We start from the raw sequence: 21,779 nt of genomic DNA on the forward strand, positions 1-21,779 counted from the left end.
AAATAGTGACAATCCATAAACTTCATCATAGAATCTTGTGCTCAAGAGAACCCATGTCTGGTTCTAGTAATCTGTGACAAAAAAGTCATAAAACTGTCATGGATCAACATAATTCTTGTAGTGGTGGCTTGGCCTATGCATGTGGTCTTTGCCCTATGGGGCTTGGAGTGATGGGCCTCTTTACCATTTAGTTGTGGCCCTATTCAATACGCCACGCAAACAACAAGATGCAATGTCATTTCTTCCATATTCCCAAACCTCCAAAGTCACCACCTAGCCCGCCTATCTCCAGTTGTGATCTGCGCTTGCGCAACTACTTCACCGACCATGGAGATGAAGGGTGTTCTCGGAACCTCGCTTACTTGGTGTGGCCACCCTAGCTTGCCGATGGGTGCATCTACCCTTGTTTGAAAGAATATTGAATAATCTTTTTATCGTGTGATACTCATACACCTCAATTGGACTCTAGATGAAAGAGTTAGACTACAACAAATTTGACATTCTATGACTACATATTTCCAATAGATCATATTATATCTGTCATGATACATGATTCATGATGCTTCGTTGACAAAAATCGCTTCATTGCCTATCTTTTGTCTTTAACCATGTTCTATTATGTTCTGAATTTTTTCCTCATAGAACTTATGACAATATTTTTTTGCCACTAATTTATGGTGATAGGAAACTTATTTAGCAAGGTAGGAAACTCATAGTAAATCAATTTGACACTAATTTTTTCATCATATAAAACTTATTTAGCGAGGTAGTTAGACTGAAGTGATAGCAAGTTTAAGGTCAACAAGTTATTCATCAAAAAGTTTTAACAAGGAAGGATTTTTGGGTTGTTATACAATCACAACCATAATAAACTGTCTACAATTAGTTAGTTGGGTAATCTATTAGTCTAAATTTATATGCTTGTTACGCTGACATCATATGTTTCTAACCATGGAAAACAAATGGGGGCAGCTATATAACAAACACTCACTACCAACAAATTAAAACAATATACTTGAACTACTTTCCTCCTACAGCTTGAAACACACATGAACTGTAGAGCTTTGAAATAACGATCCAGTCCTTTGATCGAATTGATACATCCCGTACCGTACCATCCTATAATTGTTTTGAAGTCAGGCATCCTCCTCCAAGGAGTGAGCCTTGTACAATGTCATCATTATATTCTATTATGTTATTTATTTCTTGTGGTTCTTTAGTAGTAATTAACCAATATTTGACCACCATATACCCCATCACACAATTCTCATGATGTATTCACGGAATGTGTTCCTTGTGATTGATGCATTTATTGGGTAAAAATGTGCTAAGCTATCTATTCAGGAATAATAGCTATATTTATGTAACAGCTAATGCTAGCTAAAATATAATGGTATGATTAGGAAATTTATCACCACTATAATCAATAAAATAAATCATTGCTATATTTATGCAATAGTTAATGCTAGCTAAAATATAATGGTATGATTAGGAAATTTATCGTCACCTAGCCTATCACACAATGCTCGTGATGTATGCATGAAATGTTTTTTCTTGTGATCTATGTATTTATGAAGCAGAATATGTTTAGTTATATACACCACATTACTATAGTGAGTAAATGCTAACCGTAATATGGTGGTATGACTAAGCACTGCTATAAGTTGCTCTAAGCTCCTCCTTGATCTATATATACAAACACCACCCCTCCCCTCATTTCATATCAAAACCAGAGCAACCATTTCCACTTTGTTTGCTGATTTTAGTAGTAGCAAGCTAGGTAGGAGCTATGGCACGCAAAAAGGTAAATCTCCGGTGGATCTCCAACAATGCTACTCGGCGTGCAACGTACAAGAGACGCTACCAGGCCTTGACGAAAAAGGCTGGTGAGCTCGTCACACTCTGTGGCATCAAGATCTGCATAGTGGTATATGGTGATGGCCTAGCCACACTAGAGGTGTGGCCCTCTGATGCAGAGGCCAAGAAACTCCTCAAGAAATTCAAGGACATGCCAGATGTTGGTAGCTTCAAGAAGATACAGAATCAAGAGGAATTCCTCCACAGTTGCACGGTAAGGCTCCATGAGCAGGTGAGCAAGTTGGACCATGGGAATCATGAGCGTGAGACCTTGGTCCTCCTGTATGATAGCTTGGATGGATGCTGCCCAGGCCTCGTTGGCACCACCAAGGATGAGCTGATTAGCCTTAGGGAGATGGTAGAGACGAAGATGAGCAAAGCCAAAGCACAACTCCAGGAGCTTGTCGTTGAGCAGGGAGCCCCGCCAGAGCCATTGTAGGTGATGCAATCAGTTTCATCCTCATCATGTACACAGGCTTCTCCCTACACCTACAACGAGGTGCAAACCATGGCACCACTAGAGGAAGACCATTTGCAGCAAGACTGGCCGATAGCCAGCCCAGGCCCAAACTTTGGGGAGATTGGCACCATGCTCTATAGTGCCTTTGTAGGCAACAGCAGGGACGCCAGCGGCAGTGGGTGTGAAATTATGCAGTCTTACAATCTGGGTTCTTGCTCAGGCCTCCCATGGGGCTGTAGTAGAACTCACATTCTCCAATGATTTATGGCCAGCTTGAAAATGGTTTTGGTTGCATTTATCTGTTAGTCTTATGGATCTTGTCTTAGAGTGACTCATTGCATCCCATGTATTGTGCTTTGTCAGAGAATAGCTCGAGTCCACATTCATGTTGTTTTGTTTCTGTCACACCCGATTTTAAGGATAAAATGGGATGCAAAATCTTATGTATACCGATTCCACTGAACCTTACACATCTTTACAACTCGGCTCCTCGTAACTCTTTCTGTCATTTCCAAAATCCTTACTGGAAATTCCTCATATGTAAGATCTTCCTTAACCATAAGCTCTTCTAACGGTATCTGCTCCTCAGGTACACACAAACATTTCTTTAACTAGGACACATGGAACACATCATGTACACCTGACAAACTCTCAGGCAATTCCAACTGATAAGCTACTTCTCCACGTCTCTCTAAAATCTTGAAAGGCCCAATATACCTTGGTGCTAACTTCCCTTTCATATTAAACCTTCTCACACTTCTCATAGGTGACACCTTCAGGTAAACATAGTCCCCTATTTCAAAAATCAATTCTCTTCTCCGAGTGTTAGCATAACTCTTCTATCGAGACTGGACCACTCTCAAGTTATCTCTAATCATCCATACTTGCTCTTCTGCATCTCTTAAAACATTTGGTCCAAACACTTGAGTTTCTCCCATTTGATTCCAACACAACGGAGTTCTACACTTTTGTCCATACAAAGCTTCGAAAGGTGCCATATTGAGACTTCTGATAAATGTTGTTATACGAAAACTCTGCATAAGGTAAACTTATGTCCCAACTTGTACCATACTGCAATGCACAAGCTCTCAACATGTCCTCTAATATCTAATTAATCCACTCAGTTTGCCCATCGGTCTGAGGATGATATGTTGTACTAAAATTCAGCTTCGTTCCCAATGAACTATGTACTTGCTGCCAAAAATGAGATGTAAATTGAGTACCTCGATCAGACACAATTTTCTTGGGAACTCCATGTAGACACATTATCCTCTCCATATATAATTGGGCCAACTTTGGTCCTTTATAATGTGTCTTGACCGGTATAAAGTGAGCAACTTTAGTTAACCTGTCCACTATCACCCATATTGAATCACAACCTCTCTGAGTGCGTGGTAACCCCACAATAAAATCCATACCAACTTCTTCCCACTTCCGCTTAGGTATCTTCATTGGTTGTAGCAATCCTGCAGGTCTTTGATGTTCAGCTTTGACTCTCTGACATGTATCACATAAAGCAACATATTCAGTAACATCTCTCTTCAGTCCATACCACCAATACTTCTCTTTTAAATCCAAATACATCTTGGTACTCCCAGGATGGATAGAATAAGTAGACTCATGTGCATCACAAAGAATCGCATCTCGTATAGCCTTATTCTCAGGCACGCATAGTCTTTTCCCAAACCATAGAGTTCCATTGTCATCCATATGGAATCCTTGTGCCTTACCAATCACTATGTTTTCCGCTATTTCTTTCAACTTCGCATCCTGTAACTGGCCCTTACGTATTTCATGCTCCAGTTTAGGCTCCAACACCAACTCCACTGCATTAGTGACAAAGCCCAAGTTTAGTCGCTCAAATTCAACACATAACTCACTTGACATAGGTGCCACTTGCACCTCATTGGCATAACTCTTCCTGCTAAGAGCATCGGCAACAACATTCGCCTTTCTAGGATGATAGTGTACCTCTAGATCATAATCTTTAATCAACTCTAACCATCGACGATGTCTCATATTTAGATCTGTCTGAGTGAAAATGTACTTCAGACTCTTGTGATCAGTATAGATGTCACTCTTATGTCCGATAAGATAGTGCCTCCATATTTTCAGAGCATGAACCACTGTAGCTAACTCCAAATCATGAGTAGGATAATTCAACTCATGTTTTCTTAGCGGTCGGGATGCATAGGCCGCTACTCTGCCTTCTTGCATAAGAACACATCCGAGACCTTGATGAGACGCATCACAATAGATCGACAAATTCTTGCTTAGATCTGGCAAAAACCAATACTGGGGCTGTAGTCAACCTCTTCTTCAATTCCTCAAAGTTAGCCTGACACTTTTCTGACCACACAAACTTAGCATTCTTCTCCAATAGAGCTGTCATAGGCTTGGCAAGTTTAGAAAACCCTTCTATGAACCTCCTATAGTATCCAGCCAATCCCAAGAAACTACGAATCTCTCCCACATCGGTTGGTGGTTTCCAATTTAACACATCTCTTACCTTGCTTGGATCTACTGCTATTCCTCCATTAGAGACATGGCCTAGGAAAGAAACTTCCTTCAACCAGAACTCACACTTGCTTTGTTTCGCATACAACTTGTGTTCTCTGAGCTTTTGCAAGACCATCCTTAATTGTTCAGCATACTCTTCTTCAGTTTTGGAGAATACTAGTATATCATCAATAAATACCACCACAAACTTATCCAAAAACTCCATGAACACCTTATTCATCAGGTACATAAAGTATGCAGGTGCATTGGTCAAACCAAAGGACATAACGGTATACACATACAAACCATACCTCATAGTAAAAGCTGTCTTGGGTATGTCAGTTGCACAAATCTTCAACTGAGGATAATTGGAACGAAGATCAATCTTAGAGAAAACACAAGCACCTCTCAACTTATCAAACAAGTCGTCAATTCTAGGCAACTGATACTTGTTCTTGATAGTAACCTCATTTAGTGACCGATAATCAACACACATTCTCTGAGTACCATCCTTCTTGTCTACAAATATAACCGGTGCTCCCCAAGGTGATGAACTAGGACGAATGAACCCTTTCTCCTATAACTCCTTTATTTGTTTCTTAAGTTCCTCTAATTCTTTAACCCCCATTCTATATGGACGCTTAGCTATAGGTGCAGTTTTAGGTAATAATTCAATAATAAACTCAATGTCATGGTCATGTGGCATACCTGGCAAGTCATCGGGGAACACATCTGGAAACTCATCCTCTACTGGGTCTTCCTTGTTGGCGCTATCATCAAGCTGGTTCATTGTGGCTGTCGGCTGCTTCTGCACTACAACATCGACACTGATTCTATCCCCATTCGGTGTGGTCACAACAACTACCTTCTCTTGACACTGAATCACTGCTTGATGTTGCATCATCCAATCCATGCCTAGAATCACATCAATGCCAGATGTTCTCAACACAATGGGGCTCACTTTGAACTCTACCCCCCTTAAGGATAGACTAGTTGGAAGACAACGATAAGAAGCTTGCATACTACTTCCTGGTGAGTTTACTAATATGGGAGCTTTCATGGCACACAAGGGTATGCTATGCGTTCTAACAAATGCTTGTGATATGAAAGAATGCGAAGCTCTAGAATAAAAAAGAACAGTGGCAGGAGTAGAGTTGACATCGAACGTACTGAGCATGACTTCTGGTTTCGCAAGCGCCATCTTTGTAGACACATGATTCACCTTTTCCGTATTGGGTGCTGGCTTCTGATAACTATTCTGCCTCTGTGGGGTCTGCTGGTTTGGCTTCTCAGGGCAATTATAAGACAGGTGACCCTCTTTACCATAGCGGAAACACTTGTTGGGAGTGCTAGGGGCACTAGTCTTCATGGGAGTGTTGTTAGGCGTTCCCTGTAATGGTGTCTGCTAGCCACTCTGCTGCTGGGGACATTGATTGCCATTCTGCTGCTGGTACGGTGGATGTTGCTGGTTTGGGTTGCGCTGAGGGTACTGACCACGATTCCACTGATTTGATGGTCCCTGGTACCTCTGCTGGAAACCTTGCTAAGGATTGGTGTGTGGACGAGTATTACTTCCAGAGGCCTATCCCTGAAGCCTCCTCTTCTTGGCCTCCATCTCTTTGCGCTTGTTGTCAATACCAATAGCGTGATTCACCAGCGTCTGGAAATTGGGGTATGTATTCGACATAAGCTAGAGTTGCAGACCATCATATAGATCCTTGAGAAAGCGGCGTTGCTTATTAGCATCATCAGTCACCTCATTCGGAGCATAATGTGACACCTGAGCAAACTTGTCATGATACTCAGCTACAGACATGGATCCCTGTTTCAGAGCTCTGAATTCCTCCTGCTTGAGCTCTATCAACCCTTCAGGTATGTGGTAAGATCTGAAATTCTCCCTAAATTCTTACCAGGTGACAGGAGGAGCATTAGTGGGACGTCCATACTCGAATGACTCCCACTAGTCTTGAGCTTCTCCCTGGAGTTGTCCTGACATATACAACACCTTCTGCTGGTCATCGCACTGTGCTATGTTGAGTTGTTTTTCCACTGCACGAAGCCAATCATCTTCTTCTAGTGGATCGGTGCGATGAGAGAACACCGGGGGACGGCCCTTCAAGAATTCACCATGTTTATCACGCGGTGCTCCACCAATTGGTTGATTCTGCTGATTCTGTACCAGAGCTTGCATAATCTGTGTCTGCACCACCAGAAGCTGCTCAATAGTAGGTGGTGGTGGTGGTGGTGGATGTGGGGGAATACCTCCACAACCTCGGCCTCTTCCTCTTCCAGACATCTGACATCCAACACAAATATCAAAGTTTAGAGATTTCCAAGTTATAGACACTTATAGATATAGAATACATTCTGAATTTTTTTGGACGAGTCCCAACATCAGCATCTCAGTAAAACAGACATATCTTGAGTTCCAGATATCCAAAAGAGACGTACTTTACCTGGTTGGAAAGCTTAAGAAATTATCTACAACTTGTATTCAGACCACATGCTCAGATTCTGTCGTTAGGTTACTAAAAAACCAGACACAGCCGAAACTGTTCTAGATTCCAGACTGCGTAGAAACTTCAATTTGAAACAGCTATATGTCTCAAACTAGATCAGATATAGGGGTGATTCCAGAGGCATTGGAAAGATACTTAAGTCTAGTTATTCCCATAAAAATTTCATAATTTTTGGTCGAGTAGCTTTAGATTGGAATTGAGATAAGGACAGACTGCTCCCAAAACAGATTCGGGAGAACAGGATATACCAAACCCAACTATTTATTTATTGACTCAAACTTTAATATTCTTAACTATGGAACTTGCGGACATGCCCACAAAGTTCCAGCACTCATTACAAAAATCCAACTCACACATAAACATAATAATAAATCAACTAGGCACACCAAAGTTCACACCGCACAACCAGACTTGACTTGACTCAACTTGACCCGTGCTACTAACATCTTATTACATAGAAAGGACTCCAACACCTATGGGCGAAATTTATGGGGAAGCTCCTCGTACATCCTTGGCAGGTTGAGGCACACCCTTTGCTCGTCTATCACTTGTTGGTATCTCATAAGGGTTTCCTACTATGCCTTCAACTGATCTTCCAGTCGCTGAATCTTCGCTACAGACTCACAGCCAAAGTGTACCATCACTTGGGTAGTTGGATCCGTGCCATGAGGGTCCATCATTGCCCACTCCAATTCAGGGTGCTGGCGAGGGAGGAAATGGTATTGGTCTTCCTTCATATCATCAAAGTGACGACCATGGAGACCCATGCAGGCTACAGCGGCTGCAACTTCAATGCTATCTTCCATGGTGGCACAGTGAGCATGATGTGCGTAGTTTGAGTCCAGATGATATGCGTCCTTCTGTTCATCCTTGATGGAGATGCACACCCTGGTCTTCCAATAGGTGTCCTCCAGAGGGTGCGTACGCTCGGTGCAGACGTACTCCACAGCTGCATCCCAATCACCGTAGTAGGTCTGAAGAATCCTGATTAGTCAGTGGTGCGAAATGGAGGATTCACACCCTGGCTTGTACCAGACCTTCGTAGTCCATCCGAGGTGAGGGATTGGCTCATCCTCTTGAACAGCGTCCTCCTCCTCATCATCAGACAATTCGACGACCTCCACTTCTTCGGGTTCTTCTTCTTCAGGCTCTTCCTAGAATAGCTCAGGCGTAGGTGCAGGTACTGGCGAGTCAACTTCTTGCTCCTGGGGTTCCTCCTTCTCCTCATGTGGCTCCATGGGCTCGTACAACCCACGAGGCGGTAGTAGCCTCCGATGCTGATGCGAGCGGTCTTACTGGCACGAGGTATCTACAGAATTAGATTTAGTCAGATTAGAAGCAATAATTTTTATAACAGAGCGAGGCAAAGGAAGCATAAAATTTAGCAAATAACAAGGGTAAGATGGAAAGCATGAAATGAGTGAAGCAAAAGAGGCTAAAACAACCATTGCTAACTAGGCTTGCGTCCTACAGTCAACACGGCTCTGATACCAATCTGTCACACCCGATTTTAAGGATAAAATGGGATGCAAAATCTTATATGCGCCCAGAGATCAGTCACACACATAAGCCGACAAATTATAAATAGTATCATCACAAGTGTTTATTACATCACGAATATTAAGACAGTGTCTTCACATAAATATAACGGAAGTATGAAGTAAAGATCTCTCGCGGAAGCTCCATATCATAGGGACGTCAACTGGTTGACCACAAGTCTAGTATTCCTCAGGGAAATCGTCATTACCATAGCCATCTGTTACCCATCCGGGATTTTTATCCAAATAATAAAAATAAACAAGCGTAAGTATATGTCGTACTCAACAAGTGTAACATGGGGTTCATGAGGCTCAAAAGGCTTGACCCAGGTTTAACAGCATTCAGATTTTAATTATCACAATTTTAGCATAAGAGCAGCAACAAGTTGTTTCAATTCCCAAAGTAAAACACATGATCAATGTAAACATGAATAATGAATAGCATAAACGGATAATTCTTAGTGATCATCTATTCGATAAGGGTCCAAGGCCGCTCGTGACCGTGAGCACGGCTGATATACCAGTTTTACACTCTACAGAGGTTGTACACTTTCAATGTGAGTCATGATACCCATATGCCTGGGTTAATTACTCTCAAAACACTTCCAAGGTGAGTAGGCAGGGGTCACTATGAAGCCTTTCAAAGGTTCATCTAACAAGTTAGGGCCATTAGATTCACTCGGCAAACAGATGTAGAGCCCCCCTTCCCAATGGCACAATGACGCGCAGCCTATACTCAACGGAACAGAGGCCGCACTATACCCGATTCGTCAAGCCATTCTTACACCAATAAAGGTAACCTCCAACAAGCTAGAAAAGGTCCTCATACTGAGCTAAAGCCAGAGCCATGTAGCCCTCACAGCTGTACTGTAAGTCCCGGATGTTCACTTACAGATAAGTCCTTAGGGAGAGGAATCTGAAGCATTTAGAAAGTAGCTAAACACTCCAGCCCCTGTTTCCAAGTTGCTAAAAAGTCATGTTTTAATGTTTATTGCATATACCATTAGCTAAGTTACAAGATCATGGTTTAGTTGAGCATTAGTAAAGCTACCCAATGCATATCCCATAGGAGACAAGGTATAAGTTCAATTCTAGGGAATCCCTATCAAGGTGACACATGCAACATGAATTAAATGTAATAAAGTTGATAGGAAACAAGGATAATCCCATGCTATACTTGCCTTGAATAGAGTACTCCTGCTGATCCTGCTCGTCAAAGTAATACTCTTGGTCACCCACGAATTGCTCACCGTCTATACGCGATAATCACAGCAACATACAATCATGCATAGCAAACAAAAGCTATAGATTAGAACAGTACACCCATCAACATAAAATCAAGATGAAATGTTTGTAAAACGAATCTACGTCTCGCTACAATCACACAGACGCGAAGATCACAAAATTCAGAGCTAAAACGAAGAAGTTATGATTTAAACAAGATTTCCTTTAGTAAAATAATAGATTAAATCTAACCTCCAATTTTAAAAGTTGAAAACATACTTAATAGTAGTATGAACATGTAGAATACTTAATGACGAACCTAACGCAAGTTGAACGGATCAAATCGGAGTTAAAACGGAGATTTTATGGCTAAAACAAGATTAGTGGCAAAACTGTAAATAGATGAAAACGTATTTTGGATCTAAACTGAAGAAACTATGCTTTCTAAAGAAGAAAACGTATTCTAGAAAAGTGCTATGGACTACGGGTTCTAAAATCAGAAACCCGAGGGTGTCTTTAGAAAAAACACAAGGACGACGGGTTGAGATCTAAATAGTTATAAGGGCCTTTTTGCAAATTTTGCAGCGAAGAGGTATGGTTGCATCTGGACCATTGGATTAGATTTGAGCAACGCAGATTGGATCGGGTGGGGGAGAGAGAGGACGGACCGGCCGAAACAGGGCCGGCGCGGCGGTCCTCCGTGGATGGCGACGAGAAACTCGCCAGCGATGTCGGTTTAGGGCCTACGGTGCACGGTTTGCCGAACGGAAAGGTCCAGGAGAGAGAGGGGAGGATGGGGAACTCACCACGGAGGTTAGCACGGTCTACGGTGGCGCGGTGACGATGACTTATGTGGCGGGGCGGACAAACTCGGGTTCGGCGAGATCAAAACGGCGGCTATGGCGCTAGAGCTCGGGCTAGAGTCGATGGGGGGGGGGAGGCGCTGGGTGCGGCTGCTATTTAAGAGGCGTGGGACTTACTTGGGGTTCACATCAGACACGACGTAGCAGAGGTGGATTTGGCAGCTACGGCGGTGATGGTGTCCGGCTTGGACACGAACCAAGGAAGGAGATGCACCTGACATGCCGGGCCCTCTCGTCAGCGACCGAGAGAGGAAAGGAGACGCGCGGCGCGGCTGCCTACGGCCGAGCGAAGCTGTGCCGGTTGCGGAAGTGGGCCGGGAGAGAGAGCTGGGCCGCGCAGAGGAAACCAGGGAAGCGGGGCAACTGGGCCTGCAGGAAAGGAATGAAGCCGAGCTGGGCCAGCGGAAAAAAAAACAAGGCCAGGTGGAAGCTGGCTGCTTGGGCCAAAAGCAAGGGGGGGAAAGGAAATCTTTTTCTATTTTCTAAACCAATTTTCAAACAAATTTTAAATGCAAATTCAAATCAATTTAAAATCGGACTTCAAACCACACAACACCAAATAATAATATGCAGCAACATGAATGCATAAACATGTAGGTAACCTTATATTGGATTTTAATTTGATAAAATTTATTATTTTCCTATGTTACATGCTCACACTATTGCATAAATAAATCCAATTCACCTATTTTCAAAATGCTGCAAATTGTAGGGTGTTACAGTTTCTAACAATATGTATGCATGCATCCACATGTTTCCCTTTCAGTTTCTTAGATAAATGATATTATGTTACTGGTGGTTCTATTTTATATGGTATTGTTGCTTTATTTTGCACATATCCAGAATATGTACCAGGCATCTAGAAACTACCAGATGTTTTATACGAATTATAAGGTGTATTGATTCTATTGGTGCTATAGGATAACATCTCGAAAAATTGATAAACAGGTTTTCAATACTATTATAAAGATAAATGTCATACTTTTAGGGGATTTCTATTCATCTACAGGTTGTTGTTTTGTTTCTTAATCAATCAGATTTGTGCGGCTGCGATTTTGTTGAGATGTGTGGTATCTTCAGTGGCTTTTTTTGTTGTTGGGCCGTTTCAGTTATCTTGTTGTGCTGTGTTTCCGTTTTTATTATTTTTATTTTATTCTGTATATCTCGTGTTTTGAAATCCAGAGAAATTTTTTGGGGGGAGAATATAGAGAGGCGTTGTAGACTTGCAGTCTGGTCGTCGTGCAGAGTTCCTGGACATCACAGTTGTGCGGCGGAGTTGCTTTTGGTTCGCTGAGCGGAGCTCCTCAGTTTCCATGGGTAGGTCTGGGTCATAGCTGGGGAGCGACCAGCGAGGCACAGCACGGCGCGGACCAAGGCCTAGGTGGGGCAAGGGCGGCACGCCACAGCGGAGCAGCAGGGCGCTGGCCGCCTGGCTGCGCTGTGGCTCGTGGCCGCGCGGACGTGTCCACGGCAGGTTGGCAAGCAGCAATCCAGCGCTCTGTGCTTGTGTTTGGGCGGCACAGCTGCTCATCTTAATTCGTGTTCATTCTTGTTTGGCTCCGGAGGCAGGCTTTGTTTGGGGCCGTGCGGCGGATTTGGTCATTTTCGGCGATTTGTTTGTGGACTTGCTTTGTGTTTTTGGTGGAACAACTGCCGATTTAATTTGTCGGCGGTCCGGCTTGGCTCCGGAAGAGTTTTGGCCGGGAGTATTTCTGCAGTGTTTCAGATTTCAGTATTGTTGTTTTTTAATTTTCAGTATTGAAGGACGCTGGTGCTGGTTCTCGGGGAGCCCTGTTCCGCACTCATGGGTAGGACGCTGCTGCTGGTTCTCTGAGAAACTCTGTTTCCTCGCCCTTGGCGAGATCTGTCCTGTGTTTGTCTTATGACCGTTCAGAGCCCAAACATTGGCCAGCTGTGCGGTTGTGCTTCTACAGGTATTCATAGTTGTGTTGATTATGGATGGCTCAATAGGGAAAATGAGATTGGGATGAGCATTGGCTATTTTTTCGTTTTGCAGTTGTGCTTGATTCAGTGTTTCCGAAAGTTTTGTTGGTTTCTGTGGTCTGTTATATATATGCAGTTTGAGTTTCCTTTAATTTCAGTTTTGCAATCAGGTTGAGGTAAACAAAATTAGTTTTTGGTAACAGCTATTGTTAGCAAGTTGAGTTCCAAACTGGAAACTTCAGTTTTGCAATCAGGTTGAGGTAAACAAAATTAGGTTTTGGTAACAGCTATTATTAGCATGTTTAGTTCCAAATTCAGTTTTCTTTCAGTTTGCAACAGCTATTGTTAGCAAGTTTCACTTAGCTTATTCTGTTGTGAAACTTCTGTGAGCTTCTACTTAGCTATTGTTGTGAAACTTAGCTTATTTTTTAGCTCAACAAATTTAGTTGACAAGTCTTTAGTAAATGGCTTCTGTGAACAGGTATTCACCAGCGGTGTCTTTCTTGCTCTCTTTATCCTTAATTAATTTCTTCCTTTTTTATCTGTTTTTATCGTAATTAATTTTTTGTTTTGTTTTGTGTAGGGCCTTGATCCTCAACTATTCAAGTAGGATTCGATTAGTGCCTAAGGAAATTTTATCATCCATTTGAGTGAACAGCTTTTGTGGAGCACGATGACACTCATTTTAGTTCTTTAGGATAGTTCATGTGTTTCAGGGTCTATTCATGTATCTCATGGTAACATTTGCTTCGAGCTTAATGTATCAACCTCTACAAGTATCATACTTGATACCTATCTGTACCTATTTCACACTAATACTCTTCTGTTTTGATAGTCACATCAATGATATTCTGTTATAAACTCCCTAAATACAAAAATGAAGTACATGTGTTTCAGGTTTAATTTTTGTATCTTGATGTACCTATTTCACACTAATACTCTTCTGATTTGTAAATGCAATTTGTCTCAAATAGCCCATCCTTTTCCGTGTGTCCCTGCAAAAGTTTTTATCACAATCCTAGTAGTATAACTTTGCTGAATATTTACAGCTTATATGATGGGTACCTTTTTTACACTACTGCAGTGTTTATATTTTCCCATACCTGTGAATTATAGGCTTTGGGTTTGTCTACATTGATGTCATATTGTGATGTTTCAGAAGTACAGCTTATGTAATTTTACTATGAAATCTTAAATATGGTACTGAACTTTTTTTTGAAAGAAATTGTTGTTTTAAGAGTGTCATTTTTGAAGTTGTTGGTGTTGTCTAGTTTCAGCACCAACACATTAGGTTAGCAATCAAGAAGGCAAGTAAATGTGGTAGTAGAAAGCAAGAAAGAAAGGAAGTAGAGTTTCTTTTTATTTTTCTTTTGTTAAAGAAACTGTACCTGCTCTCTTGGTGTATCATCTTGCTTGAGGATTGCTGTTATTCTTGATGCCTATGTATCAGTAATAAAACTTTGTTAGCTTGCATATTGATTTAGATTTATGATCACATGATTCTCTTTTGTTTTGTATTTTAATTTGATGAACATCTATCTCAGGTGTTGCATAGAAGAAATTAAGGGATTTAGTTCAGAAAATAGAAATTGGTTGGCAGAGTAACTCACTAAGTTTTATGCATTCAGATAAGTGGAATTGAATTTAGTTTGTTGGATGTAGTAACTCACTGAGTTTTCTGATGCTCATCTTCTTCCTTTTCCTGTGATTTATCCTTTGGTTTGGCCTTCCCTTTGTCCTCATCGTGTCTTTCTGTTTGATCTGGTTTCTCTTTGGTTCTTTTTTTTTTCTGCACATCTTTGTTTATTGTTGTTCTTTCTTGGCAGTCAAGTTGAGTCTTGGAGCCACGTGAGGTTCCTTTTCTGCTTTTCTACTTCGTGAATGCATCATATCTGGTGGAGGTAGGTACTGGTGTGGTCTAATGATTTGTTTTCAATCGTTTTTTTATTATTCTTTACTTAATAAAATCTGGTTGTTTTATTCCTTCGTATCTTCCAGATTTTAAATTAGACTGAGTTGTGATGTGTCAGTTTTTGATTGGCTCAAAATCTGGTTGATAGAATGAAACATTATCAACCAAATGTTGTGTAGTCACTATATAATGGGTAAAATTTTACAGCGCATGGAAATAATGAGAACCCTCCACTAGATCTGATGGTTTAAAAATAGGAGGAACCAACTAGGAGGAACTTAAGCCGTGAACTGGAACAAAAAATACGTGGGCCAGGAACTATTTCGTGATTAAATTGAAAGGGTATAATAGTACATCCATATCAGACCTATATCTGATGAGTTTAGTGTCGGTACAGCTCAGAAACTCCAATGCATCCGTCACAGAGTTTATTTCATGGAGGTCATGCTCATTCCCCTCCGGCCCTCCCTGCCGGGAGCCGGCGCCAGCCATCCTTCTTCCTGCAGACGCGCCACCTCCATCTTCCTCCGCAACCACATGTTTTCCCATGAGAGCGGCAGCCTCCCACGCATGTCCTAGAGGCAGCATCAGTGTTGGTGGTGGCTGCTAAGCGATGGGGCATCGTCGCCTTATTCTCGTCCATCACCACCTTCATTCATGTCCGGTGCGAGTGACCTCGAGGCGGGGACGGAGCAGTGGTGGAGAAACTCGCCCACACCCGTGTTTTTCGATGAGTTTAGAGCACCAGATAGGCGGAGATGACTTCTGTCAGCCGCCATGGCTATTCTGCTGAAGGAAGACGACCCCCAAATCAATGGCGGACCCAGGATTTCTAAGTTGGGTATGCCCAAGCAAAGACAAAATGGTATTTGAGATTTTACCTCTAAATTAGATGAAGGAAGAAATCGAATCGTGAATTTGAGATCTACCAAGGCTTCTACCTTCTAGTTGTCTTGTGGGTGTGTGCCCGCCTAGCCGACCACCGGCATGTGGTGGCCGTGATGTGGGCAGTGTGCTTGCCAGCAGATGAGGCTGGGCAATGGAGAATGTTCCATTTCTAATAGCCTATTGTGTTTAAATTTCTTGCGCTGTCATTCAAAAAACTGGTTTTTGAAAGGCAGAAATGTTAGAGAAATAAGTGGATTGTTTTGTTCAATTAACAGATATAAATGAAATGGGGATTATACACACCAAAGCATCTGCCGCCTCTGATTTTACGCCGAGGTAGCGAAGCATTGCCCACATTACGTAGAACCCGCATTCATTGTTTCCCGCCGGCTGGTCTAGGGTCTCCAATTGCATTGGTGCAACCTAGAATGGGACCTTTGTCCCACCAACCATTCTTGCCTGGACACTGTGCCACATTATAAAGTGTGAAAAAGGGGCAACATTAGAATATGTTATGTGCGATTAGAAAATAATATGTTATTAGGTTCGCTTACGCATTAAGCACTTCGACTAGGGGATCGAGCAAAGAAAGTAGCTTTTTCTTCGTGTCCCACACCTTGATATGATTTCTTTTAATATCGACGACAATGAAGATGAAATGGTTGCTGCAATCACAAAACCCTAGTTAACGAGTAATCGTAACTACAAAAAACAAGCATAAAAATAAGAGCAGAGAACACATACTCGCAGTTGTAGGCTAGAAGTATTTCGGTTTTATTACTCATCTTGAAATTTTCAAAAATGACAGTTAGTATCTCCGTTAGATCTTCCACTTTATTTCCATGCATGCCTCCGCATGTTCTCTCGTTGACTAGCTCGGGTCCAGGAAAGACATATGAGCGTACTTTCTTTTGAAGCAATGTTTTGCTACACACGTGCATAATTAATGGGGAATGTGCAGTCGTTAACTATTTGTGTATCGAGAGAGTAGTTAATTATAATATCATGTGAGTAAGTTACTTACACAGTGCACAACGTCAACATTTGTGTATCGAGATCGCGTCTATGTAATAGCTAAAACAAGTGATCCCAACCGACAAAGTGCTTCTCTTCATTAGGATAATGGAAAACATGCGGCGGATGGATAATATATTCGAAACCCGCCTGCCCCGTCTCAAGTGCTTAGGCCATGTAATAATCATGCAAGTCACGCATATATGTTGTTTAATTTTTATACTCCTCCTTGTCCACCAAGAAATTGCCTCTTTGAATTTGCATTACTGGTCTTGCCGTCTCATATGCTAGTGAATCATAATAGATGTTCGTGGCTTCATCCATGCTTAATCTGGGTTGTCTTCGGCAATCTTGTTTATCTTCCTTTGATCTTCATGGTGTATTTCTTCGACTCTTAATTGATTGTGCTTACTCTCTGTTTACCTATTGAATTCGGACTGCACCCTCCACTTAGGCAATGAGGCAAATAGATTCTAGAATCTAACTTTGTCTTCCTTGGAGGCTACTTCTGGCTTTTGTTGGTTCATCAAGTTTGTAACGCTACCACTCATCGTCCTTTTCTTTTTTTGTTGGTCCACTTTGGGAGCATTAGCGACCGAATCCAAGGACCTTTTCTGCGACTACGAGGATGCCTTAGATCTTGTTTTGGGCTGTTGTGGAGGAGGAGGAGGATGAGAATTATGTTTTCCTGGGGGTGATGAAAAGGGAGGAGGAGTCTTCTCTTTTCTTGGGGCTGATGAAGATGAAGGAGAGGAGGAAGAGAAGGAGACTTCTAACTTCTCGGGGGTGATGGCAAGGAACCAGGGAAGGTAGTGTGATCTCCTCTGTTGGGAGATGGTGAGTGATCATCTCTGGGTGGTGAAGATTCGCCGTCATCCTCATCATCATCCGAAGACAACTGGTGATCAAGCTTAATGAAGCACTTGAGCCAGGCCACTTGAGCGCCCTTGTTCTGAACGAGGCGTTGCCTGTCTTCCTGTGTGAGGTAATCAATGTGCATCTTGTTATACTTCTTATCAAGTATAGTATCAATGCTGACGTGGGCATACCTCATTGGATTTGGGCAGCCATTAATGGTCCCATCTCCTACAGGCCAGGCCTGGCTGACCGCAACCTGGTCAGTTGTCCATTACTGATGGATGTACAACCTAACATTGACGGGTTCTGTGATGCTGTCCACCAGACGAGGTGCATTCGCCTCTTCATTGTCGAACAGGGTCGATCCGCAGCTGCTGCAACCCCTGAACTGTGGGCTAAAGCTAGTCAGAAGAGGTTCTTGTGGTACTACTCTAGGTCCCATGCACACCATAAGTACATTGACTTTTTCTTGAACCCTCTAATCAATCTGTTTTTTGAATTTTTCTTCCATCTCTTTCAGAACCCTCATATACTCTGCCTCTTGTGCCACTCTACCCCTCGAGCGGCTCCGATAAGTGGAAGATTCTTCCTCGAATGCTATTTTCCAAGGAACAAGATCGGCTCCTCTAGTGCGACTAGGGTGCCCCTTGTTTCTAAGTGCTTGGGTGAGCACGTCATTCTCCCTATTAGTACTGCGGGTCCTTTTCCTCACCTCATCATTTACCTCAGAGATCCTCTGGACAAGGCTGCTCATGGCTGGATTTGTGGAGCTAAAGCTCCCGTCCGGGCCGTGGTGTACCCCCCTCACCATACAGAAATATATCGATCTAGGCTCCCAATTGGCAGTCTCAGGCTCAATGCCAAGGCATTCCACCTCCTCAAGTTCCCTTTCAAATGCATCCATCTTACTGACATAGCCACAAGAGCCGAGTTTATGAGGATTCATCGCTTTAAGCGAGTTCTCCTTATTCTTCCTGCTCAGTTCCAAGTACTCCTTGGATTGCCTATATTGCTTGAATTCCTGCTAGAAGTCCTTATGTTTGGTGTACTCTCCACCATCCCAATTTGGCTCTTTATCCTCAAGGATAAATTTCTTGTACAATGTCCCCTTGAAAGTCTTGAAGCATGTCCCCATGATTTCTTTTGCTTTTTTCTTGACTTGCTCCTTGTCATAGTACTGTGGGAAAGTGAAATACTGTGGGATCCATTTCTCCCATATGTCATCCTTCTCACTTTCGGAACCCTCCATGGGTCATCATCTTTCCCAATCCACTTCCTATACTTAATCGGGATGTAGTCCCTTACAAGTGTCCCGATGACAGTCTTGTATTTGGCCACAGTTTTTTTAGGTGTGAGCGGCTCACCGACTTGGTCAAACTCAGTGATGTGCCAGTGTGCATTCCTACTAGTAGGAAGATGTGACAAGCCTCACTTAGTTCTAGCCTTGTTGCTACCCGATCCATCTGGCTGCTCGATCGGCTCAACCTCCTACTGGAGACACCAAGTAAGCTAATAGACTCTCAATTAATTAGCGTGTGTGGCTACCTAGTCACATGATACCTAAGTTACCTGGTCATCTTGATCCAGCTCGAGAAGAGTGGTAGGGGTCCATGGTACCTCGTTCTCACCGTCCTAATTGCTACCGCCACCATTTGTCAGATCATGCTGCTCTCCCGTCCCACCGATATCAGCTACTTCTTGTTGCCTATTAGTTCTTGGGTGATGGGTTAACGGGCGACGACGAGTCATGGCTGTGACATGATCATGGTCAGTTTTGGCTGTGTACAACTACTAGTAGCATTTGTGCATATATATTACCCAACTAATAGAGATTTAATGCAAAGTCTAATAATAAGTCCACAAACAGTTCACGTACAACAAATGCATTGTTTGATTGGCTCCATACAACAGAGTCCACCTACTGTTCTACGAAACAAAGCAATGATCATAGCCATAAATAAAAGCATGGTATCTTTCCAAGGAGCAATTCTTCTAATCTTCATATCTCCGGTGGGTGGCTCCTCTTCAATCTCCACTGCTGGCGGATGGCCATGGTTTGCACTCATTGGACCATAGTAGGCCCTCAAAGCTTAAGCTTCTGTGTTATATTTTTTGTAACAATTACCTGGGTATCGATTAACTTGAGCATAGCAATCTTCCCAGGTAAGGTAGATCCCAGGCATCTGACCAACATGCACTACATACCATGCCATGGTTGCCTATAGATGTAACCAAATTATGTTGATAGTGCTATGTCATTCAAACATGTTGTAGACCAAGCAAACTAAGTTTAGTGTATTGACCAAAGTTGTAGACTATATTCAAATATTCAAACTTCAATTTCCAACAAAACTAGTCATGAATTTCAACATCTAACTCATTTCAATGTATGTTTGAGCACTAGTATGTATTCAACCATACTTCAAATGACCATAGTGTTTTAAGATAATTTGTTCGCCATAGATCAAAGAACATCTTTAAATATCAATGCATACAAATATGGCCTCCATGCACCCAAATGTAAACACCATGCAAATTTGCATAAAAAATCCTGAAAAGATTTGAGAATCTTAATAGCAAACCAATTTACCATGCCTTTCTAACTTGCCATTAACAGATCAAATTGTAGTGCACACTTGAGTCACGATTTATTCTCCATACACAAACAACGCCTAACAATATGATACATTCAAACACTAGGTGCACAAGTATAAATGACCATACATAAAATAGGTTGTTTGCAATATCGAGATTTTTTTTCAGACATAGGTTGCATACTTACATCTGCACCCTTTTCTGGCATGTTCATTCATTTAGATATGGTCAGTAATTAGGTATATAGTACCTTTCATTGCACTTGCTTCAATCCTAAACAACCATGTACTGCAGCTAGTGCTTATAAATGCAAACTGAAATAACAAAGTTGTCACAAAAGTACCAAAGCCCAATCCTAGTTCTTAGTATCGATTCATGTTACAGGGCATGCTACATTCCTTATAAACTACTGCGCTCTGGCAAAAGTGGAAATAAAAAGCTACTTCAAAGTGATTGTTCGATGAGAGTAATTTTCAAACAAACCAACTAATCCACTCAAAACAGCAATAAACAAATGTAGTCCAACCAAGCATGAACTAAGGAAATTTGAAGTGATTCTACACGAATCTATCATCCTCATGATCATTTTAGCGAACACCTAAGGGGCACGGCCAAAGCCACTCACCGTGGGGGGGGGGGCAGTAGCAGTTCTCCAAGCACTCCTGAGGGCCTCGGTTCATGGCCGGCTTTAGCAGATGCAGACGTGGATGAGGCATGGCCGACGTTGAAGACCAGACAAGGGCACGGGCGACGGCGGTGGTCCGGTGGTGTCGAGGAAGACGAGGGCGCTGACGTGGCACGGATGGCGTCGGGCAGTGTCGAGGAAGACATGGGCATCGGGCGTCGGACAGTGGCGTTGGTGGCGGCACGGCGGCGTGGAGCAACGTGGTGTGGAGGACCGCTAGGCGGGGCATGGCATCGGGCGGCCTCCTCACAGGGGACCACTGTGCGCACTATGAAGAACGGCCACCGGCATGGAGGAAGAGGAGGGCGTGAGCGCACCGGGTGGCGGGACAGGTGGAGGTGGTGCTTCGCCGGTGTGGAGGAAGAGAGCGGCGCGGGCGTTCGAAAGAGGGTGAAAAATTTTGCCAGCGCGCGCTCTAGTTACATATAGGATGGCGCATCACTGCTGGTGGCCAAGACAAACCAATAGTGATGAGCCTTGTCACTACCGGTTGTAGCCTATAACCGACAGTGATGAGCTGTAGTACTGCCGGTTCCGCTTAGCCTTTATGTAGCGTTAGTATTGAGTTCCTTATGAACTCGTACTTCTAGCGCAGCGGTTAAGGCACCGCAATCTATACCCTGAGGCCCAGGTTCGAACCCTGTGTAGCGCAGGCGGGCCAAACTTTTTGATTGATTTTTAAATCACCTAACTTCACTCTAAATAGATAAAAGAAAATAAAAAACAAACCCTAACGCAATTACTGTCCTAGCGCAGCAGTTGAGTCTATACACTTTGGAGCCCGAGACCTAGGTTCGAACCCCGGGTGGGCCACATTTTTTAATTTTTTTTATTTTCAAATATAAATTTACTACACTATATCTAAATAAAAAAACTTAAAAACTACAACTAATGCAAGCACTATCATAGCACAGTGGTTAAGC

The 21,779-nt window shown here is 42.7% G+C and overlaps 1 protein-coding gene across 1 annotated transcript; it reads left to right on the plus strand.

Annotated features, from left to right (window-relative positions):
* The first annotated feature begins 1,789 nt into the window (after window positions 1-1,789).
* On the plus strand, window positions 1,790-2,296 carry LOC136483941 (agamous-like MADS-box protein AGL80). Its single transcript, XM_066481105.1, has one exon. It carries the CDS (start codon window positions 1,790-1,792, stop codon window positions 2,294-2,296), a length of 507 nt encoding a protein of 168 aa, XP_066337202.1.
* The last annotated feature ends 19,483 nt before the right edge of the window (window positions 2,297-21,779 follow it).

This window comes from Miscanthus floridulus, chromosome 9 (genome assembly GCF_019320115.1).
Source record: "Miscanthus floridulus cultivar M001 chromosome 9, ASM1932011v1, whole genome shotgun sequence".
NCBI lineage: Eukaryota > Viridiplantae > Streptophyta > Magnoliopsida > Poales > Poaceae > Miscanthus > Miscanthus floridulus.